At 27.1% G+C, this 26,308-nt stretch overlaps 3 protein-coding genes across 16 annotated transcripts in view; 1 reads left to right on the top strand and 2 right to left on the bottom strand.

Annotated features, from left to right (window-relative positions):
- LOC105678120 (uncharacterized) overlaps nt 1-26,308 on the top strand; it is a 143,812-nt gene that overhangs the window by 31,247 nt on the left and 86,257 nt on the right. For 5 of the 6 annotated variants that reach the window (XM_067356064.1, XM_067356068.1, XM_067356063.1 and 2 more), the window contains exon 4: nt 10,488-10,526. The exons of the other annotated variant lie outside the window; for it this stretch is intronic. In XM_067356064.1, the coding sequence (XP_067212165.1) occupies nt 10,488-10,526 (39 nt within the window). The remainder of the gene's footprint in view (nt 1-10,487; nt 10,527-26,308) is intronic. 6 annotated transcript variants of the gene reach the window in all.
- Nucleotides 771-9,747, bottom strand: LOC105678115 (aminopeptidase N-like). Of its 4 annotated transcripts, none has more exons than XM_067356050.1 (12): nt 9,548-9,746; nt 7,887-8,380; nt 7,359-7,814; nt 6,437-6,596; nt 6,117-6,270; nt 5,771-5,861; nt 4,714-5,096; nt 2,182-2,444; nt 1,806-1,996; nt 1,325-1,669; nt 1,180-1,249; nt 771-990 (listed from the first exon to the last, which is right to left on the bottom strand). In XM_067356050.1, exons 2-12 carry the CDS (start codon nt 8,357-8,359, stop codon nt 856-858), a joined length of 2,721 nt encoding a protein of 906 aa, XP_067212151.1. In that variant the 5' UTR covers nt 8,360-8,380; nt 9,548-9,746; the 3' UTR covers nt 771-855. The 4 variants fall into 4 exon arrangements, 3 of the variants coding, with proteins under 3 accessions (XP_067212151.1, XP_067212152.1, XP_012232595.2); XR_010890481.1 differs by having other exon boundaries at nt 844-990; nt 1,399-1,669; nt 9,548-9,745; XM_067356051.1 differs by lacking the exon at nt 1,325-1,669 and having other exon boundaries at nt 9,548-9,747.
- LOC105678118 (aminopeptidase N-like) overlaps nt 11,211-26,308 on the bottom strand; it is a 35,114-nt gene continuing 20,016 nt past the window's right edge. For 3 of the 6 annotated variants that reach the window (XM_067356055.1, XM_067356053.1, XM_067356054.1), the window contains 3 exons: nt 23,649-23,972; nt 23,497-23,566; nt 11,247-12,064 (listed from right to left, as the gene is read on the bottom strand). In XM_067356055.1, coding sequence (XP_067212156.1) covers nt 11,927-12,064; nt 23,497-23,566; nt 23,649-23,972 — 532 coding nt within the window. In that variant the 3' untranslated portion in view covers nt 11,247-11,926. Of the gene's footprint in view, nt 12,065-12,254; nt 12,325-12,406; nt 12,731-12,866; nt 13,058-13,209; nt 13,479-15,202; nt 15,595-16,879; nt 16,956-17,063; nt 17,221-17,492; nt 17,653-18,416; nt 18,864-18,935; nt 19,424-20,529; nt 21,048-21,203; nt 21,353-23,496; nt 23,567-23,648; nt 23,973-24,108; nt 24,300-24,444; nt 24,714-26,308 lie in introns of those variants that run through there. The other 3 variants (XM_067356056.1, XM_067356057.1, XM_012377182.2) reach the window with 3 other exon arrangements.

The following is a 26,308-nucleotide window of genomic DNA, read 5'->3' as shown; positions in this document are numbered from 1 at the left end:
TTATGACAATCTGATTAATCAAGGTTTAAACATTTTCCATTAAAAAATTATTGCAATTTCGACATTTTGGCATAAAAATGTTCATCTCTAAATGACCTCAGAATTCTTCTATAAAGAGTAATATGGTTGGTCTGGTATATTTTGTGATATGCATATGTAAAATATTTTCAATCATCTTGAAATGCTTTTTGATTATTTACAATCAGTATTTTAAAATATTGATTTATAGTTATTTAATATAGTTATTTAATATTTATAAATGCTAAATATTTTTTATATGTTTAAATGGATAATTTTTCGTATTTATACAAGTATTAGATTTTTATTTATAAAATAATTCATAAAAGTTTAACATGTAAAAAATTTTAGTAAAAATTTCACTCTGTTTTATTAAATATATATACCTACTTAAAAGCAAGTATGAATTATATATTTTTATGCAGTATTTAAAATTAAATATAATAGTGTACAAAATGGCAAACGAAAGAAAGAATCCGAAATGATTAGAAATATTATTTTCCGCAATAATATAATCCAATTAATTTATTCAATAATACAGTACACTCGTGATTTATAAATATTAATTATTCTTAATCTTCCAATTTTACTTCCACCTTTTTATTTATCTACATTTATCAATGTTGTACGTCACTTGAATCTATTAAAAATTGTGTTAATATTTAACTAAGACATTCTATTCTACGATTTTATTTGTGAATGTATAATACATTTTGTTATGTGCGCATGAAATTGTTCTTTGAGAAAGTTAATAATTTTTATTTTCTTTATTATTCTAATTCAACATTGCTATAACTGTGCCTATATACTATATACATTGCTATATGCTTTGTCAGTTCAATCATCATGTTGACGAAGAGATCCATAATTTACGATTTGTCTTGCGTTCTCCAATTTCCGTTTAGTAATTTTTTTTTTAACAGCATCAACTAGCCTCTTGTCATTCAGATATGTTGTCGCAAAGATATTTATCTAAAACAAATTATTTCGACAAAATCAATCTATGTAAAGTTTCTTTAGTATACAGTTTATGAGAGCATAATTAGCTACGTCCAGTGTAAATGGATCAGATATATTATTTATGTAAGAAATCTCATAGCAACAAGCTCAATGTTGAAAAGTCAAGAAATGAAGGTAAATAATTTGAATTTCAAAACATACCCTTTGAAGTTGGTGTATGGATTGCACATGCGTAATACTAACAATTAATATTGCAATTTTATCAACTTGCCTAAAATTAAAGTAATATATTTAATATGCATACAAAATAAATATAAGAATATATGTAAACAGAAAATATCGTTACCAATTTCTACTTAATTTCAATTGCATGCTTTCTAAACCATCCAATATAAAATCGAACACTAGAAAGTTTCTTACATGCTTTGCGACACTAAGAAGAACTATATTAACTATATTAACTTGATAAACATTATTGTTTTGTACTGCGATAAGATATTTATACTCTTCAGTTAGTCTTAATGTTTGATTCAAATAAGAGGTAATAATTAAAGGATCTTTACAACAAGTTAAGTAATCTAAAATTATGTTATCAGATGATGTCGTCCATTTTTCCCATGTATGGTTCCAAATGGTGTAGTTTGCTGACATTAAACCTTTACAATATTTCCATTCTTTCCATATAAACTGACTGCGTTAATAGAAGAAAATATTTTATACGAATATATAGCTTATGTTATGTATATTAATGATAAAATAGTTTCTCAAGTTAAATATAATAATGTAACAAAATTTTTTTATAAAAATGTGATTTTAAAACAACTTACTTGTCTTGTACAGGATTTTCAAGATCTTTTATGAGTTGTAAAGTGGCTGTTTTCCTGCATTCAGCAGCGTTGATAATACATGCCCATTTTGCGGCTTCCTCTCTTAAACATTTAGTAAGGTCGCTTTCGTTCGGGTTTTCATCGTATCCTATTATTTTCAAAACTCCATTCAACATTTTTTCCATTTTTTCCTAAAAATTAATAAATAATTTAAATTTAAAATCTATTGTTAAAAAAATGTGATGTTTGTGTATACGTACACAGATGCACAAATATACGTATGTATGTACATGTACACATATACTTATTTATTTAATTTTTTTATGTAGAATGTTTAAATGCATAACTCTTTTTATAGAAATTAGCCAATACCTACCATTATGTCACCATTTAATGAATAGGCACAAGCCATGTATTCAAAAGCTTTAATCATAGGATACCATGCTACATAATTCGTATTTTTTGATAGAAAGCTTACGATATTCCAAAACATCGTTAAACTGAGTCGGCGATGTATGAGAAAGTGAAACGCATCATCTATGACTTGGGCTTGATTGAGAACATATACTGTATAATTTTTTTTCAAGCACTGCGCAAGTCTAAGCCAGCCCTCAGAATTATAATTAACACGATAGTATCCTATTATATAAAAAATATATTTTTTTATGAATAGAGTTTTTGATTGTATTTATGAAGAAATAGTTTCTAACCGTTTTTTTTTAAATATTTTCTTAAATTATTTATTTTTTAGTAAAATATTTTAAACACTTTGTTTTAAATGTGTTAGATTTCTTGTAAATCATTAATAATTCTATAATTTTTAATTAGTAGTTTTGCAGTTTTGAGATTTAAAATGCATGGTGAAAACACAATCATTAAAGACCTGTGACAACATGTACATATGGGGTTTTCTATCTAGCTTAAGCATTTTAAATTTTTTACTTGTTTTTCATAATACGAAATATGTCAAAGAAAAGCATTATTTGTTTTGGAAGGACATATATTATGAGAAACAAAAAATTTTTTTAAAGTTATATTCTTTAAGATTATAAAGTCATCGATCATTTTTAAACGAGACTATATGTTTTTATCACTATATTGTAATAACTAAGATATCCAAACCCTCTCTCTCTCTCCCCGTCTCTCTCTTCCCCTCTCTTTCCCTCTCTCTCTCTCTCCCTCTCTCTCTCCTTCTCTTCCTTTCTCCCTCCTTCTCTCTCCAGGGTGTCTGTCATAACGTGTCTCACCGAAAAGATACAAGTAGATTTCGTCATTCTGAACACAAGTCCCACATTATTTTGGGTAATTGTTTACTATCACTGCCTCACCTCCGACTTTGATCCAATTAGGCTCTTTCGACGCGTTTTTTTTTTTTTAAAAACTTTTTCCTCTCGCAAAATTGTCGCTCTCCTCCGCGAGACGAGATATTTAGCGTCAAAGTTGACGACTTTCCAGGTTAAGAAACCTGTCATTTCGACGAATTGCAGCAACATGAATATGTGCTGCGGTCACGCGCGCATGCGTACTAATAGAATTGTGCACGAAATACAAATATTTTCGATAATCATTAATTGTAAGTCGCAAACCCACGTTAAGTAGTATAATTATGAACCTTGCTTTGCGTAGACACAGGGTATTCCGCCCCCCCCTCCGGGGGGGCGGACCCCCTGTGTAAAATAAAAATAATAAAACTTTCGTGCGTATTCCAGAGCGGCATAGATTGCTTGATCTATCAAACTAGCTTTAACATTATATATTTTTGTGCAATCTAAACTAGTTTTAGCATTAAAGTAGCTTTAGATTGTACAAAAATATATAATGCTAAAGCTAGTTTGATAGATCAAGCAATCTATGCCGCTCTGGAATACGCACGAAAGTTTTATTATTTTTATTTTACACAGGGGGTCCGCCCCCCCGGAGGGGGGGCGGAATACCCTGTGTCTACGCAAAGCAAAGTTCATAATTATACTACTTAACGTGGGTTTGCGATTTACAATTAATGATTATCGAAAATATATTTTATATTTCGTGCACAATTCTATTAGTACGCATGCGCGCGTGACCACAGCACATATCCATTTCATCGAAGTGACAGGTTCTTAACCTGGAAAGTCGTCAACTTTGACGCTAAATATCTCGTCTCGCGGAGGAGAGCGACAATTTTGCGAGAGGAAAAAGTTTAAAAAAAAAAAAAAAAACGCGTCGAAAGAGCCTAATTGGATCAAAATCGGAGGTGAGGCAGTGATAGTAAACAATTACCTTATTTTGCAAACAACCACGTAAAATTTCGAGTAATTAATTAAAAAAGATTTGCCAATAAGTGCGCGATTGGGCATTGGGCTGACCGTAGCGGCGGTGACGATAACACGCACCGTTGTTGACACATCTGGGCGTACGGCCTATCGCCTGCCCGAAACGCGCGATTGCTGCTCGCGACGAATCGGGCGGAAGACGGCACAAAAAGGCGACGCATAAACGATAACTTTTCGTCTCGCGCGCGCTGTCGTGTCTGAGATCGCGCGCTTATTGGCCAATCTTTTTTAATTAATTACTTGAAATTTTACGTGGTTGTTTGCAAAATGTTATAGAACTTTTTTGTTCAGAATAACGAGATCTACTTGTCTCTTTTCGGTGAGACACGTTGTGACAGACACCCTGTATAAAACGTCAGAAAAGTCATCAGTTTTTTTTTCTGATTACGTTTTTTCGTATTATCAAAAACAAGTAAGATATTTAAAATGCTCAAGTTAGGTGGGCCACCCTCTAAATACATAATCATCAGTTTTGAATAAAATGCAAAATTAATTTTAATTAGCAGAAAGTGGAAAAGGCAAAATCAGAATGTTGCATAATCTTGATTGTACAAAATAAAGATTGAGGCATAACAAATATAATATTGTATAGTTACCTGTTTGGTTAACATTGACTATGACGCAATAATTTTCATCAACCACCTCAAATACATTTTTAATATTTGTAAGTATTGTGTGTTGCGATGATAGCAAAACAAATACGTCTAAAGTATTGTTAGCTTCTTTTTGTATAATCGTATATGTTACTAATGCGGGAAGTTGTTCCATGTTTTCGTTGATATACGAAGAACTGAGATATGAGAATGATATCCTGTCATTTGTTGCGTTTAATGTCACGTGCAGTACAGGATAATAATTTTTCTTTATCCAAATGTCAATATATTCTTTTAAACTTAATAAAGAAAAATAAGGAGAAATATCGAAAGTTTGTATAATGTGCCATAAATCATTGGTGTTTATCGAACTTGACTGATTATATCTGTAAAATTATAATTTAGTTTATCAAAATATTAATATCTACATGTTTGTACCAGTAAATCAACAGTAATATAAATAATTTTTTTTATTTTGAAAGTTTTTTTTTATCTAGCCTTATATTTAGAAAGGATCAAGTTTGCTGTCAATAAAATTGTAGACCAAATCATGTCTTTGTAATTTCAAACTTTAAATTATATTATAATAATAATAAGCTTTGAATGTAACTTGTATACTGTTTTTTATAGTATAATGTTTTTTATTTATCTACAGCTTTCAATATTAGTTTTCGAAATAATTCATATTAATTTGCAATAACCCTAAAAACCAATTGTATTATTTACAGTAATAAATATAATACTTTAATTTGAAAGATCAACTATATGTGATCAACTATATTGCTTAATATTTTTAAAAGAAGATAATTTGACAGGTTTAAAAAAGTTCAATTTAATATTTAAAAACAATCAATATCTTATTTATATTAAAGAAAATTATACATTAGTTTTAGATATAGACAACACGTTACTTGCTATTTTGTAAATAAAAGATAGTTTGACAACTTTGAAATGGTCTTAAATATAATACCATGCTCACTCATAGTAGAATTGAAGAATGTTATTTTTGTCCAATATTCAATTTTGTTACGTAATTATTATATCGTGAAATATTACTCACCTAGTGTATGCGCGGTTATCAGTATATGTGCGGATACTATTCCACATGTTTTCTTCTAGGATATGTTGTAATATATACCATAAAACGGGTGCTGTATCAATTAAAATTATGAAGTATTTATTACATACTTTAAAATGTTTTTTAATCGTCATAATATATAAATAAAGCTTGTAAGCAAATAAATTTTATTTTAATCTGTTTGTAGGTATATTTTTTCACATTTTTTTTTATCTATGTACATTATGTATAAGTTTATGTATAAATACTATCAATATTTTAAAATTATATTTATTTTTATCACATACATAGTCAATTAAATATATTAAATATATTTATTTTAACTTACGTTTGATATAATTAAGGAAAGTTTTATTTATTTGAACATCTAAGTCATTACTGTGTTGTATAGAATTATAATTATAAGAAGGAATGTCAAAGCGAAGAGAATCTTGTAGTACTTGGACAATAAATAAGTCATGTATGTAGGATATCGACGGAATCTGAAAAATTTACTAAGTTAAAACAAATATTTAAATGCATATTATTTTTGCATTATAAATATGAATTTAGAGTTGGTAATGGCTGCTATTAAATTTTTGGTTGTTTTTGTTGTTTTATAAAACATAAATTTGTTATATATAAGAATATTAAACAAGAAAATTAAACCTTTCCCAAGATATGCGCTGCAAAGTATGTTGTAAAACCTTCTATTGGCCATGACAAATAATCGTACCAAAGAGATATTACTTGACGTGCTAGTAAGTTAGCCACTTCTATTTTGCGTGCAATGGAATCTAATGCTTCATTGTAAGTAATATTTTCTTCTCTGAAAATGGTTTTCAAGTATTAGAATTTTATCTCAAAATTTTGTTAGAATTATGCAATTTAATAAATTTGTGTATTGTAAATATAATACAAATTATTGCAAAATTAGATGATTTCGAGTGCTAACCCGTAAAACTATTTACTTAAAAATTTTTAAATAAATATTTAACGATTTTAGGTTGACAATTTAAAAATTGTTATTTTTTAATTTTATACCAAAAAGAAGTGAAGTTATACTTAAGCAAATTTGTTTTGATATTTATTTAATAAACAATATATTTTTCTGTGTTTATAAAAAATAACATTGTAAAATTGTGTGTTCTCTCACTTAAATAATCATTTATTCAGAATATTAAAAAAAAAAGGAGAAATATTTTGAACATTTATGAATAAATGACATCACAATTAAAAAAAAATTGCAGAAGTGTTAAATTAGAAATATTCATGGTATTTTTATATTCTTGATGCAATAAATAATATTTATAACTCCTTTTGTACAACATAAAACGTACAATTATTTTCCATACTTTACATATTAAAATCTAATTTAAAATCTGATTTGATGTTAAAAAGAATTATTTTAATTTTCTGTTTAAAATAAAAGTACTTTTTATGATGTAATGCAAGTGATGTATACGATAATCTTTAAATGACTTCCTGATATAATAATACATATATTTTTAGTTCTAAAATATTATAGATAAGTTTGTTTTTTAAATTTGATTTTAAAAGTTATTTGTAATAACTAATAACTGGATACTACCTGTGTAAAATGAGTTCCCATGTCTCAATGTTCCTATGATGTGTATCCCAAATTGCAATGTAATCTATTTTTGGTATTTTCGTCTGATTTCTTTTATTCAAAAAATGGAATACCTCTTCAATGATGAGTTGTGCAAATACCATACTGTGTGCTATGTTTTTTCTACACCAAATTGTGACACGAGCAGGCAAAGTTTGCGGTTGGAGAAAAATATTAGTAAATGTGGTTATCACAATTGTTAAACGTTGAATGGACATGAAAGGCGACTTGTAAAAGTGTACCCATATCATGTTGCTTTTATCTATATATTCTTCTGTATTTATCAACATATTCGATAGGGCTGTAAAATTTTTATGAAGCATAATAGAAACGGTAAAAGTGCTCTTGAACGCTAGTTCATCCCAACATGGAAATATTTGTTGGGCTTTTATTACCTCAACACCAGTTTCTGTTAATCTGTTTTATTTTAAAATGTTTTATATAAAATTTTAATCATTATTTGTCTAAGAATTCAATATTTACACTTACGTTTTTAACCCTCTAGTTTCTCTATATAAAGATCCGAGCAAAATTTCATCAAATATGTTGCGGACATATATCATTTGTAAGATATACGTTCCAGGAAATAAAACATTTACTGACGTCTTCGAGAAGTCAATATAAATGTGTGTTTCATTGATAAATGAATATTTTCGCACGTGTATCATTCTATTATCATCATTGATAGTCAAGTAAATTTTAAGTATACCGAAATTTATTGAAGGTATACTTATATTTGTCATTTGACGTGTAATATTTATTGTAATATTGCATTTGCCGTAGAGGATATTTCTGGAGAAGTCGAGTTTTATTTTAAGATCATAATGCAATGGTACTAAACCAATATAATTCAACAAATGATGATTAACTTCAGTGTCAGTTTGTATAAATTGAGAAATAGAGAAAAATGTTATCACAATAAATATTAGTCTGATATTTAATGAAATTTTCCTTAATGCCATACTAAGTTCTGTTTAAAGCATCTGAAAAAAAATTTTATGTGTCGTGAAAACATATTTACATACATATATATTTGCGACACACAGTATTTTACTTCTGTATCATGAAAGAAAGTGTATATAATAACGATTGTAGCTATTCATACTAAAAGATATTATGAAAGATGCGTAATATAAGAAAATATATTATTTTTAGTATTAACAAAACATAATTTTAATTGCAAGAGATTTCATAGGCTCTTACGAAAAATATAACTTGCCAAGACATTTTTTTAAATATATAACTAAAAAAAGTAAAAATGTATAAAATTTGTGTAATATTGAAACACAATAAACACTAGAAATGCCAATTTTATTGTTATTAAGCATCATGTTTTTAAGATTATCTAAATAATTAATGCTTCACTGTAACTATTATATATGATTATATATTATTTTATATTACTACTATTATGTCGCGCTTACTTATATTTAATTATAATCATTTAATGAAAGCATATATGAGATAAGTGACGCTGAAAAATTGAGAATAAAAAAAAATGTATAACAACAGTAAAATACAGTTTTTTAAATATAACTACATTTTAATCGTTGCATATTTACTTTCATGGATGAACTGTTGCAAGATTAAAATTGAAGGCTAATGTATTTAGAATACGATTTGCACATAACCTTTTTGTTGAATTATAACGGTAAGAGAGGATCAGAATAGGACTGAAAGATTAAGAGGGATAGTAGACGGAAAAGAATAACAAAATACAGATGAAAATAAAAGCAAGGTTAATGTTTGAAAGAGAGCATTACGTTCCAATGAGAAATTGTGTATATGAGGAAGCATAAAAGAGTACATAGTAGAAATGTGTAATATATGCCATGTAAGTAAGGCAATTCATGAAACTAAAGATTTCTGTAATGTACGACGTGTAATTAATAAATAAATTTTATGTTGGAGATATCATTTTACATATGATAATTAATTGTTATGTGCATTTCAGTTTACTTAATAACACTATAAAGAAAATAAGAAAAAATTAAAAGAAACATTAAAATTTCTATTAATGCTGAAGAATGTTAATTTTGAATTATTGCCAAAATTAATTATAAAAATTAATGTTGATTTTAAATTGAACCAAATTAATAAATTAAAATTGTACACCGTTAGTTAGAAATATTTAGTTTGTCAATACTTACCTATATTTATGAAAATTGTTAACAAATTACACTTTGTAACAACAGTATGCAAACTAATACTATTTTGAATCGTGAGTATTAAATTTATTTGAACCGATCGAATCACGATGTGACTGTTTTGAGCAATCTCTTCATACTAACAATGAGGAGGATACAGTTGATCAAGCGACATGGCGAGCTTGCGCGTAGCGCAAGGAAGGACCGATATGATACACACATAATGTTATACACTTACATATTATCATCTATAAGATATTTCAAATATTAAAGTATTTTACCTATTAAAAAAAACTTTTGTGTATTTTATTTGCATCATTTTAGAAAAAATATATCAGAAAATACTGCCAAGTAAGAATAAAAATTATTTTCTTAATTACTAGAAAAATAAAAAATTGTTTTATATTCCATACAAAAGATGTATTATTTAATTATTACAGTACTGATGCTAATAAAAATGAAAAAAGTATTTAACGTTAGAAATCTTAACATCTTACTACAATGAATCACATGTTAACATAATGTTAATTAATATCTCATGTTTAATATTAACACAATTAATATGTCATGTTTAATATTAATACAAACGTATATTATGTTATACTAATATATTGTACTACTCACTGTAATATATTAAATATACTAAATGTATAATAGTATACTTTCACTTTTCTTAAGATATGAACTGTCAAAGTATGTAACATTCGCAATGACATCCGCTCGATAACAACGCACAGCGCGCATTGAGATAGTCAATCAGCATCAGAAAAAGTGACAATAATGAAAATTTACCTTGCCTTTTTTAAAAAGTGAATTCTTAAATATAAAAGTATATTTTATTGAATATATGTATAAAAAAGTAAATTGAAGATTAATGTGCGTGATAATTATTTTTGAAATAATTATTTCAACGCTGTTATAACTTGAATGTACTTTGTTACAGATCAACTTGTGTACAACTCTGCTGCAGCGCATCATGCCGGTAAGTCAATTCAACTTGTTTTATTTTAATGTCATTTAAAAAAATTGATTTTAATATAATGTAAAATATGCAAAATAGAAAATGTACAGAAGTTTTAGACTAGCAGTATTACGTTAATCACAGATATTTTAAGCATTTTATAATGATATAGAAATCAATATGCGACGTGCCTACGCGCGTAAATTTATGATAATTTAATTAATCAAGGTTTAAACACTTTCCATTAAAAAAATTACTGCAATTTCAACATTTTGACATAAAAATGTTAATGTCTAATTGACTTCAGAATTCTTCTATAAGGAGTAATATGGTCTGGTATATTTTGTATATGTGATATGCATATGTAAAATATTTTCAATCATCTTGAAATGCTTTTTGATTATTTACAATCAGTATTTTAAAATATTGATTTATAGTTATTTAATATAGTTATTTAATATTTATAAATGTTAAAATTTTTCTATATGTTTAAATCGATAATTTTTTATATTTATACAAATATTAGATTTTTATTTATAAAATAATTCATAAAAGTTTAACATGTAAAAAATTTTAGTAAAAATTTCATTCTGTTTTATTAAATACCTACTTAAAAGCAAGTATGAATTATATAATTTTATGCAGTATTTAAAATTAAATATAATATTGTACAAAATGGCAAACGAAAGAAAGAGTCCGAAAAGATTAGAAATATTATTGTCCGCAATAATATATTCCAACTAATTTATTCAATAATGATATACACTCGTAATTTATAAATATTAATTACTTTTAATCTTCGAATGCGCCAATTTTGTTCCCACCTTTTTATTTATTTACATTTATCAATGTTGTTCGTCACTTGAACCTATTAAAAATTGTATTAATATTTAACTAAGACATCCTATTTTATGATGTTATTTGTGAATGTACATTTTGTTGTGTGGGCATAAAATTATTCTTTGAGAAAGTTTATAATTTTTATTTTCTTTATTTATTTTAATTCAACATTGCTATAGCTGTGCCTATATACTATATACATTGTTATATGCTTTGTCTTTCAAAAATTCAATTGTTTGGCTATTTAGTTCCGTTTTCAAGTTTACCACAAGCACAATATTAGCTCGCTACTGACAGCCGGATTTGTAGTACTGAGAAGCACTGGCGTGATACTAGACAACAGTAAAAAATTAGTACTGATTAACTAACTTATATAATGTATAATAATTCTAACTAATGTATCACTGTTGGCGATGGAAAGTTTGCCAGTCGGAATAATAATAACGTTCCATTAGTATTAAATACCAGAATTGGCATCCAGTGTTGGCCCAATACTGGCTAGTACAACAGCCACGAAATAATAGTTACATGCGAATTACAGGCAGATTGAATACAGACTCCTTCTACTTTGTTGTGAGAGTTCAGTCGTCGTCATGTTGACTGAGAGATCCAAAATTTGCTATTTGTCTTTCGCGCTTCAATTTATGTTTACTAATTTTATCTTTAACAGCATCAATTAGCTTCTTTTCTTTCAGATAAGTTGTCGCAAAGATATTTACCTAAAACAAATTATTTCGACAAAATTAATTAATGTAAAGTTTTTTACTTTTGAGTTTAAGAGAGTATGATTTGTTGCCTTAAGTGTAACTGGATCGGATATGTTACATATGTAACAAATAACATATGAATAAGCTCAATATTGAAAAGTCAAGAAATGAAAGTATTACTTGAATTAAAAAATATAGGTACCTCTTGTAATTGGTTTGCGGAATGCATATGCGTAATACTGATAATTAATATTGCAACTCTATCAACTTCCCTAAAATTAAAGTAATGGATTTAATATGTATATCTCATACTTAGAAATACAAGAATATATATAAAAAGAAAAATATTATTACCAATATTTACTTAATACGATTTGCCTGTCTCTTAAACATTTCAATATGAATTCAAACACTATCAAGTCCCTTACATGCTTCGCGACAGTAAGAACAATTATATTAACACGTTTGTCTCGTTCTTGGATAAAATATTTATACTCTTTAGTTAGTCCTAACAATTGTTTTAAATACAAGATAATAATTGAAGAATTTTTACAGCAAGTTAAGTAATCTAATATTCTGTTATCAGATGTTGTCCATTTTTCTCGTATATGGTTCCAAAGGGTGTAGTTTGCTAACATTAAACCTTTACAATATTTCCATTCCTTCCATGTAAACCGACTGCGTTAGCAGAAATAAAATGTTTTATACAAATGTAGCTTATGTTATGTATATCAAATAAAATAGTTTCTCAAGTTTAGTATATTAATGCAACATGATTAATTTATACAAATGTCGTGGTTTTAAAACAACTTACTTGTCTTGTACAGGATTTTTAAGGTATTTTATCAGATGTAAAGTGGCATTTTCTCTGCATTTAGCAGCACCAATAATACATGCCCATTTTGCTGCTTCCTCTCTTAAACATTTAGTAAGGTCGCTTTCATTCGGTTTTTCATCGTATCCTATTATTTCCAAAACTCTGTTCAATATATTTCGCATATTGTCCTTAAAATTGGTAAATTATTTGAATTTATAAATCTACTATTAGAAAGAATGTGATGTATGTGTATATGTACAGGTATACATATTTATTTAATTCTTTTTATGTAGAATGTTGTAATGTATAACTTTTCTTATAGAAATTAGCCATTACCTACCGTTATGAGTGGAGCATGATCAAATGAATAGGCACAAGCCATGTATTCAAAAGCTTTAATCATAGGATACCATGCTACGTAATTCGTATTTTCTGACAGAAAGCTTACAATATTCCAAAACCTTATTAAACTGATTCGGCGATGTAAGAGAAAGTGAAATGCATCATCTATGACTTGGGCTTGATTGAGAACATGTACTGTATAACTTTTTCTCAAGCATTGCTCAAGTCTAAACCAGCCCTCATAATTATAATTAACTCGATAGTATCCTATTATATCAAAAATAGATTCTTTTATCTATAGAGTCTCTGATAGAATTTATCAAGAAATAGTTTCTAACAGTGTTTTTTTCAAAATATTTTTTAAAATTATTTATTTTTTAATAAAATATGTTAAATATAAGTTATAATAATAATATCCAATTATAGGTTCTTTTTATTGATACAAAATTTACAATTAATTACACAGGACTACAAAAAAAATTTTTGGATATGAATTCAAACCAGAGTAATTGTTTCTTATAGATTTTTAGTCACTGAATCCGAATTCGTGAACCGTTTTGCTTCATCACGTTTAGTTTTTTAGATAATTGAGAAAGATGATGAAAAATCTTTGAAAATTGAAAGAAACATTTGAGGAAAGAGCAAAAGTAAATATTACATTAAAATGCGGTCGCAGAACTGATTTAAATTTATTTTGGCGAACTAAATAAGGTGCAAGAAATAAAAAAAATTTTGCTTTTCTAATGTTAGGTATTATAGCTTAACATGTCGTAAAACAAAACGACGTAAAGTACCTTTGTGCAACAAATATATTTTTTTTAAATTTGTACTGATTCGCTTCGTGTTCAACTCTATGCCTCACTTATCTTCCAAAAGTAACAATTAAAATTTATTTCTGAAAAAACCTAGTATAACTCACGCAGATCGCCTAGCTGTTTGTTGCACAATGATACTTTACATCGACTTGTTTTACGACGTGTTAGACTATAATACCTAACATTAAAGTAAAACTTTTTTTATTTCTCTTGCACCTTATTTAACTTACCAAAATATATTTAAATCAGTTCGCATTTTAATGTTATATTTACTTTTGTTCTTTCCTCAAATGTTTCTTTCAATTTTCACAGATTTTTCATTATTTTTCTCGATTATCTAAAAAACTTAACGTGATGAAGCAAAACGGATCACGAATTCGGAGATTTTTGATTCAGTGATCAAAAATCTATAAGAAACAATTACTTTAGTTTGAGTTTATACCCAAAAATTTTTTTTGTGGTTTTGTGTTATTAAAGTTAAAACCAGTACCAAGAGTAGGATCTTTGTGCTCGAACTTTACGTTTACTTAATAGTATAAATTCGAAAACACTTTGTTTTAAATATGTATGATTTCTTGTAAATCATTAATAATGTTATAATTTTTAATTATGACTTCATTAATCTTGAAGATTTAAAATGCACCGTAAAAATTTCACAATCACAAGAGCAGTGACTATATGTACATACGGGGTTTTCCATCTAATTTAGACATTTTAAATTTCTTACTTGTTTTTGATAATATGAAAATATGTCAAAGAAAAACATTATTTGTTTGGGAGAAACAAATATTATTATAAGAAAACAATTTTTTTCAAAGTTATATTTTTCAAGGTTATAAAGTAATCGATCATTTTTAAACGGGATTACATGTTTTTATGACTGCATTGTAATAGCTGAAATATCAAAACTTTCTATACATATAATGATTATATAATACGAAAAATCGTCAGAAAAAAACTGATGACATTTCTAACGTTCTTTCGTATTATGAAAAACAAGTGAACTATTTAAAATGCTTAAGTTAGGTGGGACATCCTCTACACACATAATCATGTAATAAAATCCAAAATTAATCTCAATAACATAAAATGGAAACGACAAAATCAGAATATTGCATAATTTTAGTTACACAAAATAAAAATTGAGGTATAATAAATTTAATATTGTATAGTTACCTATTTGTTTAACATTGACTATGACGCAATAATTTTCATCAACAACCTTAAATTCATTTTTAATATTTATAAATGTTTTACGTTGCGGTGATAGCAAAAAATGCTGGTTAAAACTATTACTAACATCTTTTTGTATTATCGTAAATGTTACTAATACGGGAATTTGTTCCATGTCTTCCTCGATATACTGAGAACTGAGATATGAAAATGATATCATGTCATCTGTAGCGCTTAATGTCACGTGCAGTACAGGATAATAATTTTTCTTTATCCAAATATCTATATATTTTTTTACATTGAAAGATTTTTGATGATAAGTCTCAGTATGATTTGAATAAGTTTGCATTATGTGCCATAAATCATCGGTCTTTACCGCGTTTGACTGACTATATCTGTAAAATAGAAATTTCGTTAAAAACATACACCGTGCAAATTTTCACTTTTATACACAAAATTATAATTTAACATATTAAAACATTAGTTTATATGTTTGTACAAGTAAATCAACAGTAATACATTTATTTATTTTTTTTTATTTGGAAAGTCTTTCTTTAACTAGTCTTATATTTAGAATGGATTAAATTTGCTCACAAAGAAGTTGTAGACAAAAATCACAATTTATCGAAATATCTTATTTGTTTATATTTACAATATTATTATTAATAGAAGAAATGTATAATTGGGATATTTTAATGATATAATTATTATGTTAAAATTAATAGCTATATAAGTCCAGAGCCAGGTATTACTTGCTCAGTAAAGTGTATTTAAAAGAATCGGTTACAACGGACGTTTTGGCCCATTTGTTGTGGTCATCCTCAGTGAGAGATACAAAGTAAACGAAAATTTAGAAAAGCATAATAAAAGTACGGAAAAGAGGTCTACCCTTTTGGACCTTTGCGCACCGTCAGGACAATTTTTATAACTTCGACACTAAAATAAGAGTATGTACAACTTTTTGAAACTGTTTGGTTTTTGTAACCGCCCTCCGACAACCTTGCGTCTTTTACGTACTTTTATTATGTTTTTCTAAATTTTCGTCTACTTTGTATCTCTCACTGAAGATGGCCACGACAAATGGGCCTAAACATCTGTTGTAACCGATTCTTTTAAATAAACTTTACTGAGCAAGTAATACTTATATAACTCTGGGCTTATATAGTTATTAATTTTAACATTATAATTTACAGTTATGTCTTTGTAATCTCAAACTTCTAATTATATTAACAAACTCCGAATTTAAATTACATACAATATAATGGTTTTTATTTATCTACTGTTTTTAATATAAGTTTTCAAAACGATTAACATTAATTTGCCACAATTTTAAAAATCAATTGTATTATTTACATTAATAAACATAATATTTTAATTTGCGAAATCAACTATATGTTACTTACAATTTTAAAAAAAGATAATTTGACAGGTTTAAAAAAGTTTGATTTAATATTTAAAAACAATCAATACTATTTTATTTATATTAAAGAGAAGTATACATTAATTTTAGAAATGGACAACATGTTATTTGTTATTTTATAGATGAAAGATATTTCGACAACTTTAAAATGATAATATATCGTATACCATGCTGTCTCATAGTAAAATTGAGGAATGTTAATATTTTTGTCGAATATTCAATTTTGTTACATAATTATTATATCGTGAAATATTACTCACCTATCAGCATACGTGCGAATAGAATACCACATGCCTTCACTTAAAATATGTTGTAATATATACCATAAAACGGATGCTGTGACAATTAAAATCATAGAGTACTTAAAACATACTTTAAAATGTTCTTTAATCATAACAATAATATATATAAAGTTTTAAACAAATAAATTCTATTTTAACTTACGTTTGATATAATTAAGAATAGACTTATTTTTTTTTACATCTAAACTATTACTGTTGTGTAGTGTAAAATTATAATTATAAGAAGGAATGTCAAAGCGAAAAGATTCCTGCAGTACTTGGACAACAAATAAATCATGTATGTAAAAAATCGACGGAATCTGAAAAATTTACTAAGTTAAAACACATATTTAAATGCATATTATTTTTGCATTATAAATATGAATTTAGAGTTGGTAATGGCTGCTATTAAATTTTTGGTTGTTTTTGTTGTTTTGTAAAATTTGATAAGTTTAAATATTTAAATGCACGGTATATTTGCATTATAAATATGAATTAAGAGTTGGAAATGGCTGCTACTAAATTTTTGGTTCTTTTTGTTATAAAATATTAATTTGTAATATGTCATTAATATATAAGAATATTAAACAACCTTTCCCAAGATATGCGCTGCAAAGTATGTTGTAAAACCTTCTATTGGCCATGACAAATAATCGTACCAAATAGATATTACTTGACGTGCTAGTAAGTTAGCCACTTCTATTTTGCGTGCAATGGAATCTAATGCTTCATTGTAAGTAATATCTTCTTCTCTGAAAATGGTTTTCAAGTATTAGAATTTTATCTCAAAATTTTGTTAGAATTATGCAATTTAATAAATTTGTGTATTGTAAATATAATACAAATTATTGCAAAATTAGATGATTTCGAGTGCTAACCCGTAAAATTATTTTTTTAAAAATTTTTAAATAAATATTTAACGATTTTAGGTTGACAATTTAAAAATTGTTATTTTTTAATTTTATACCAAAAAGAAGTGAAGTTATACTTAAGCAAATTTGTTTTGATATTTATTTAATAAACAATATATTTTTCTGTGTTTATAAAAAATAACATTGTAAAATTGTGTGTTCTCTCACTTAAATAATCATTTATTCAGAATATTAAAAAAAAAAAGGAGAAATATTTTGAACATTTATGAATAAATGACATCACAATTAAAAAAAAATTGCAGAAGTGTTAAATTAGAAATATTCATGGTATTTTTATATTCTTGATGCAATAAATAATATTTATAACTCGTTTTGTACAACATAAAACGTACAATTATTTTCCATACTTTACATATTAAAATCTAATTTAAAATCTGATTTGATGTAAAAAAGGATTATTTTAATTTTCTGTTTAAAATAAAAGTACTTTTTATGATGTAATGCAAGTGATGTATACGATAATCTTTAAATGACTTCCTGATATAATAATACATATATTTTTAGTTCTAAAATATTATAGATAAGTTTGTTTTTTAATTTGATTTTAAACGTTATCTTTTTAGTTACTAATAATTGGATACTACCTGTGTAAAATAAGTCCCCTTATCTCAATGTTCTTATGTTGTGTATCCCAAATTGCAACATAATCTATTTTTGATATTTTTGTCTGACTTTCATTCAAAAAATTGAATACATCTTCTACGACGAGTTGTGCAAATTTCAGATATAATTTTACATTTTTTCTACACCAAATTATGACATTTGTATACAATAGCCGCTGTTGCAGAAAAAGGTTGTTGATTATCACAATTGTTAAACGTTGAATAGACATGAAAGGCGACTTGTTAAAATGTGTCCACATCATGTTACTTTCATCTCTATATTCTTCTGCATTTCTTAACATATTTGATAGGGCTGTAAATCTTTCATGATGCATAATAGAAATGTTAAAGGTGCTCTTAAACGTTGGTTCGTCCCAACATGGAAATATTTGTTGGGCTCTTATTACCTCAACACCAGTTTCTGTTAATCTGTTTCGTTTTAAAATGGTTCATATAAAATTTTTATCATATTTTGAGTGAGAATTAATTATTTAAACTTACACTTTTTCACCTGTGTCTTCTTGGTATCCGAGAAAAATTTCATCAAATATGTTGCGGAAATATATCATGTGTAAGATATATGTTTCTGGAGATAAATAATTTACTGACGTGCTACTGAAGTCAATACAAATGTGCGTTTCATTGATAAATGTATATTTCTGCACGTGTATCGTCTTATTGTCATCATTGATAGTCAAGTCAATTTTCAGTATACCGAAATTTACTGAAGGTATACTTATATTCATCATTGGACGTGTAATATTGATGGTAATATTGCATTCGCCGTAAAGGACATTTCTGGAGAAGTCGAGTTTTATTTTGATATCATAATGCAACGGTACTAAACCAGCATAATTCAGCAAATGGTGATTAACTTCAGTGTCACTTTTTACAAATTGTGAAATAGAGAAAAATGTAATCACAATAAATTTTAGTTTGATATTTAATGAATTATTCTTCAATGCCATACTAAGTTCCGTTTAAAGCATCTGAAAAAAAAATTTGTATCGTAAAAAGACATATAGATATTTTCGATGCACAATACTTTACTTTTTTATCACGAAAAAAAAAACAAATATAGTATTGAATATAGTCATTAATACTAAAAAGATGTCGAACTTTTATGAAAAATGCTCAAATCTTGTAAATGTATTACTTCTGGTAGTATTAAAAAAACGTAATTTTAATTGCAAAAGACACAGATTCTTACGAGAAACATAATGCACATAAAATTTTTTTAAAGTATAAAACAGAAAATAATAAGGATACATTTTATATATTACTGAAACAGAATAAACATTAATAGCACCAATTTTATTGTTACCAACAATAATGTTTTTAAGATTATCTAAATAATTAATGGTTGTTTCACTTTAACCATCATATATGAATTATGTCGCGCTTACTTATATTTGATTATAATCTTTTTATGAAAGCATATATGAGATAAGTTACGCTGAAAAATTCAGAATAAGAAAAAAAAATTCATAATGTAATTAAAATACATTTTTTTTTAAATATACATTTACAGAAGACAAGTAAATATGCTACATTTTAATCGTAGCATATTTACTTTCATAGATGGGCTGTTGCAAGATTAAAATTCTTTTCAAACATATCTTATGTGGAAGCAAGCGATTTATCGATCGACGAAAGCAATTTCATTTTTATTTTTTTTATTGTTTTATCAGCAAACTGAATGAAATAAATTATAAACATTAATAGACATTTTATCACATTTGGTGCGGCACGTATGTTTTTTTTAACTACAAAAGTTAACATTTGCTATTTCTTTACTGTGCATATGTTTAATATATGCGCACACTCGCAGTAAAAGTGGCACATGTAAAGAAAATAAATTGTTCAGGAGAGAGGAAAGAAGGAATTGCGTTGATAATAACGTTTTTCATTAATAACATTATGAATTAATTTTTATCTTAAATGATGTCGCAAATTATTAATCGTTTAAAGCTTGATTTTACGGAAAATAATTTCATATATCTATGCTAAAACAATAATTTTAAAATTAATTATTTACGGCAGTATTAAACATAAAGGATTCACGCGGTATTTGAATTTAATGTCTATCACTTACTTTTCTGATTGAAGGCCAATGTCTTTAGAATACAATTTGCATATAAAGCAATAATCAAAAAATTTTGACTTTTAACACTTTTCTTGTGGGTATACTTGTATACCCACTTACGATATGTATACTTGTATTACACAAAATATATCATTAAAACTTTTTGTTAAATTACAACGATAAGAGAGGAAAAAAATAGAGCGGAAAGATTAAGAAGGAACAGTAGACACAAGAGAATAACAAGATAGAGAAGGATACAAAGGCAAGGTTAATCTTTGAAAGAGAGCGTTACGTTCCAATGTATGAGAAATTGTATGTTAGAGAAAGCATAGTATATAGCAGAAATGTGTAATATATGTGATGTAAGTAAGGCAATTCATGAAACTAAAGATTTCTGTAATGTACGCCGTGTATTTAATAAATAAATTTTACGTTCGAAATGTCATTTTACATGTGATAATTGATTGTTACGTGTATCTTAGTTGATTTATTATTAGTATAAAAGAAATAGGAAGAAATTAAAAAAAGCGTTAAAATTTCTATTAATGCTGAAAAAATGATGTCAATCTTAAATTTATTGATAAAATTAATTGCTAAAATTAATGTTGATTTTGAATTTAACCAAATTAATAAATTAAAATTGTACACAGTTTGTTAGAAATATTTAGTTTGTCGATACTTACCTATATTTATGAAAATTGTTAACAAATTACACTTTGTAACAACAGTATGCAAACTAGTACTATTTAGAATCGCGAGTATTAAATTTATTTGAACCGATCGAATCACGATGTGACTGTTTTGAGCAATCTCTTCATACTAACAATGAGGAGGATACAGTTGATCAAGCGACACGGCGAGCTTGCGCGTAGCGCAAGGAAGGACCGATATGATAAACACATATTGTTATACACTTATACTTATATTATCATCTATAAGATATTTCAAATATATAAATATTTTACCTATTAAACAAAACTTTTGTGTATTTTATTTGCATTATTTTAGAAAAAATATATTGGAAAATAGCGCCAAGTGAGAATCAAAATAATCTTCTTAATTACTAAAAAAATAAAAAATTGTTTTATATTTCATACAAAAAAATGTATTATTTAATTATTACAGTACTGATGTCAATAGAAATTAAAATAAAATTTAACACTAGAAAACTTGACATCTTACTACAGTAAATCACATGTTAACATAATGTTAATTAATATCTCATGTTTAGTATTAATACAATTAATATCTTATGTTTATATTAATACAAGCGCATATTATGTTATACTAATATATTATACTCACTGTAATATATTAAATATACTAAATGTAGTATACTTCCACTTTTCTTAAGATATGAACTGTCAAAGTATGTAACATTTGCAATGACATCCGCTCGATAACAACGCACAGCGCGCATTTAGATAGTCAATCAGCATATGAAAAAGTGACAATAATGAAAATTTACTTTGCCCTTTTTAAAAAGTGAATTCTTAAATATAAAAGTACAATTTATTGAATATTTGTATAAAAAGGTAAGTAGAAGATTAATGTGCGTGATAACTATTTTTGAAATAATTATTTCGACCCTTTTATAATTTGAAATATGTAAAATATTTTCAATCATCTTGAAATGTTTTTTGATTATTTAAAATTAGTATTTTAAAATATTGATTTATAGTTATTTAATATTTATAAATGCTACATATATTCTACATGTTTAAATTGATAATTTCTCATATTTATACAAGTATTAGATTTTTATTTATAAATGAATTCATAAAAGTTTAACATGTAAAAAATTTTGGTAAAAATTTTACTTTTTTTTTTAAATATTTACTTAAAAGCAAATATGAATTACATATTTCTATGCAGTATTTAAAATTAAATATAATATTATATAAAATGGCAAACGAAAGAAAGAGCCTGAAAAGATTAGAAATATTATTTTCCGCAATAATATATTGCAACTAATTTGTTCAATAATTAAGTACACTCGTGATTTATAAATATTAATTACTTTGAATCATCCAATGCGCCAATTTTATTCCGACCATTTTATTTATTTACATTTATCAATGTTGTTCATCACTTGAACCTATTAAAAATTGTATTAATATTTAACTAAGCATCCTATTTTATGATGTTATTTGTGAATGTACATTTTGTTGTGTGGGCATAAAATTATTCTTTAAGAAAGTTTATAATTTTTATTTTCTTTATTTATTTTAATTCAACATTGCTATAGCTGTGCCTATATACTATATACATTGTTATATGCTTTGTCTTTCAAAAATTCAATTGTTTGGCTATTTATTTCCGTTTTCAAGTTTACCACAAGCACAGTATTAGCTCGATGCTGACAGCCGGATTTGTAATACTGAGAAGCACCGGCGTGATACTAGACAACAGTAAAAAATTAGTACTGATTAACTAACTTATATAATGTATAACAACTCTAACTAATGTATCACTGTTGGCGATGGAAAGTTTGCCAGTCGGAATAATATTATAACGTTCCATTAGTATTAAATGCCAGAATTGGCATCCAGTGTTGGCCCAATACTGGCTAGTACAACAGCCACGAAATAATAGTTACATGCGAATTACAGGCAGATTGAATACAGACTCCTTCTACTTTGTTGTGAGAGTTCAGTCGTCATCATGTTGACTGAGAGATCCATAATTTGCGTTTTGTTTTGCGCGTTCCAATTTTCGTTTACTAATTTTATTTTTAACAGCATCAATGAGCCCCTTTTCTTTCAGATTAGTTGTCGCAAAAATATTTACCTAAAACAAATTATTTCGACACAATCAATTAATGTAAAGTTTTTTAATTTCGAGTTTAAGAGAGTATGATTTGCTGCCTTAAGCGTATCTGGATCGGATATGTTACATATGTAACAAATCACTTATAACCTCAATATTCAAAAGTCAAAAAATGAAAGTATTACTTGAATTAAAAAATATAGGTACCTCTTGTAATTGGTGTGCGGAATGCACATGCGTAATACTGATAATTAATATTGCAATTCTATCAACTTCCCTAAAATTAAAGTAATGGATTTAATATGCATATCTCATACTTAGAAATACAAGAATATATATAAAAAGAAAAATATTATTACCAATATTTACTTAATACGATTTGTCTGTCTCTTAAACATTTCAATATGAATTCAAACACTATCAAGTCCCTTACATGCTTTGCGACAGTAAGAACAATTATATTAACACGTTTGTCTCGTTCTTGGATAAAATATTTATACTTTTTAGTTAGTCCTAACGATTGTTTTAAATACAAGATAATAATTGAAGAATTTTTACAGCAAGTTAAGTAATCTAATATTCTGTTATCAAATGTTGTTCTTTTTTCTCGTATATGGTTCCAAATGGTGTAGTTTGCTAACATTAAACCTTTACAATATTTCCATTCCTTCCATGTAAACCGACTGCGTTAGCAGAAATAAAATATTTTATACAAATGTAGCTTATGTTATGTATATCAAATAAAATAGTTTCTCAAGTTTAGTATATTAATGCAACATGATTAATTTATACAAATGTCGTGGTTTTAAAACAACTTACTTGTCTTCTACAGGATTTTTGAGGTATTTTATCAGATGTAAAGTGGCATTTTCTCTGCATTTAGCAGCATTAATAATACATGCCCATTTTGCTGTTTCCTCTCTTAAACATTTAGTAAGGTCGCTTTCGTTCGGTTTTTCATCGTATCCTATTATTTCCAAAACTCTGTTCAATATATTTCGCATATTGTCCTTAAAATTGATAAATAATTTGAATTTATAAATCTATTGTTAGAAAGAATGTGATGTATGTGTATATTTACACGTATACATATTTATTTAATTCTTTTTATGTTGTAATGTATAACTTTTATTATAGAAATTAACCATTACCTACCGTTATGCCTGTGGCATTATGAAATGAATAGGCACAAGCCATGTATTCAAAAGCTTTAATCATAGGATACCATGCTACGTAATTCGTATTTTGTGACAGAAAGCTTACGATATTCCAAAACCTATTTAAACTGAGTCGGCGATGTATGAGAAAGTGAAACGCATCATCTATGACTTGGGCTTGATTGAGAACATGTACTGTATAATTTTTTCTCAAGCATTGCACAAGTTTACGCCAGCCCTCATAATTATAATTAACTCGATAATATCCTATTAGATCAAAAATAGATTCTCTTATCTATAGAGTCTCTGATAGAATTTATAAAGAAATAGTTTCTAACAATGTTTTTTTTAAAATATTTTTTAAAATTATTTATTTTTCAATAAAATATTTTAAATATAAGTTACAATAATAATATCCAATTATAGGTTCTTTTTATTAATACAAAATTTACGATTTATTACACAGGACTACAAAAAAAATTTTTGGAAATAAACTCAAACCAGAGTAGATGTTTCTTATAGATTTTAGGTCACTGAATCTAAATTCGTAAGCTATTTTGCTTCATCACGTCCAGTTTTTTAGATCATAGCTCGGCGTTAGTTGCACATTTCGGCTCGATTCTTGAGACGACGCCTCTCGCTCTTCCACCACCGCCCGGCCGTTGGCGGCTGAGCCGCCGATAGTTCTGGCTCAAGAGCGTTTTATATTAGAAATAGGCTGGATTTTTCAAGCATCTCTCAGGAAATCGTAACATTTTTTTTACTACATAAATAATGTTTATTTTTATTAATACATAATATATATATATTTACTTATTAATGAAAATAATCATTATTTATGTAGTGAAGAAAATGTTACGATTTCCTGAAAGATGCCTAAACAATCCAGTCTATTTCTAATATAAAACGCTCCTGAGCCAGAGCTGTCGGTGGCTCGGCTGCCAACGGCCGGGTGGTAGTGGGAAAGTGGCAGACGTCTCAAGAATCAAGCCGAAATGTGCAACCAACGCCGAGCTCTGATTTAGATAATCGAGAAAAATGATGAAAAATCTTTGAAAATTGAAAGAAATATTTGAGGAAAGAGCAAAAGTAAATATCACATAAAAATGCGGTCGCAGAACTGATTTAAATTTATTTTGGTAAGTTAAATAAGGTGCAAGAAATAAAAAAAATTTTGCTTTACTAATGTTAGGTATTATAGCCTAACACGTCGTAAAACAAATCGATGTAAAGTATCATTGTGCAACAAACAGTCAGGCGATCTGCGTGAGTTATACTAGGTTTTTTCAGAAATAAATTTTAATTGTTACCTTTGGAAGATTAGTTAGGTAAGTGAGGCGCAGAGTTGGGCACGAACTGAATCAGTACAAATTAAAAAAATATATATTTGTTGCACAAAGGTACTTTACGTCGTTTTGTTTTACGACATGTTAAGCTATAATACCAAACATTCCTGGTAGAAATTCACTCTGGGCTTTATTATGGCCCCGCCAGTCATCAACTCAGGCGTGATACTGGCGAATTAGTCGGGGCCACACACGAAATCGTCATAAATGGCTGTGCCAGCGCCACAGATTCACCGCAATACTGGGGCGACTGGGGCTGTGGATTGGCACTATCTAGGCTGCCATTTAGACCGTGCTTGTTCTAAACGGACCCTTACTAAATTTATCATGGCCCTAGGTAGGTTTATGAAAGGTAGAGCCATGGTAATTTATGTATTTTATGTATTACAGTCTCTCTTCCGTCTTCGGTTCTAAAACTTTCTTCGTGGTATTCATTACACTCGGTCGAACTGTCTTTTTCACTATAGCATTTACCTTCACCAATATTATTTTGATTATTCCCCGCATTAGATGAAG

The sequence above is a fragment of the Linepithema humile genome, chromosome 5 (genome assembly GCF_040581485.1).
Source record: "Linepithema humile isolate Giens D197 chromosome 5, Lhum_UNIL_v1.0, whole genome shotgun sequence".
Classification (NCBI taxonomy): domain Eukaryota; kingdom Metazoa; phylum Arthropoda; class Insecta; order Hymenoptera; family Formicidae; genus Linepithema; species Linepithema humile.
The sequence above is the reverse complement of the archived record's forward strand: the minus strand, read 5'-3'. Positions and strand labels throughout refer to the sequence as shown.

Excerpts from the sequence above, each read along its gene's own strand:
- LOC105678115 (XM_067356050.1), bottom strand. The coding sequence starts at position 8,359 with ATGGCATTAAGGAAAATTTCATTAAATATCAGACTAATATTTATTGTG. Across the intron at positions 6,597-7,358 it reads TGGGAACTCATTTTACACAG|AGAAGAAAATATTACTTACA; the intron begins GTAGTATCCAGT and ends AACCATTTTCAG. Across the intron at positions 1,997-2,181 it reads CATTAAATGGTGACATAATG|GAAAAAATGGAAAAAATGTT; the intron begins GTAGGTATTGGC and ends ATTAATTTTTAG.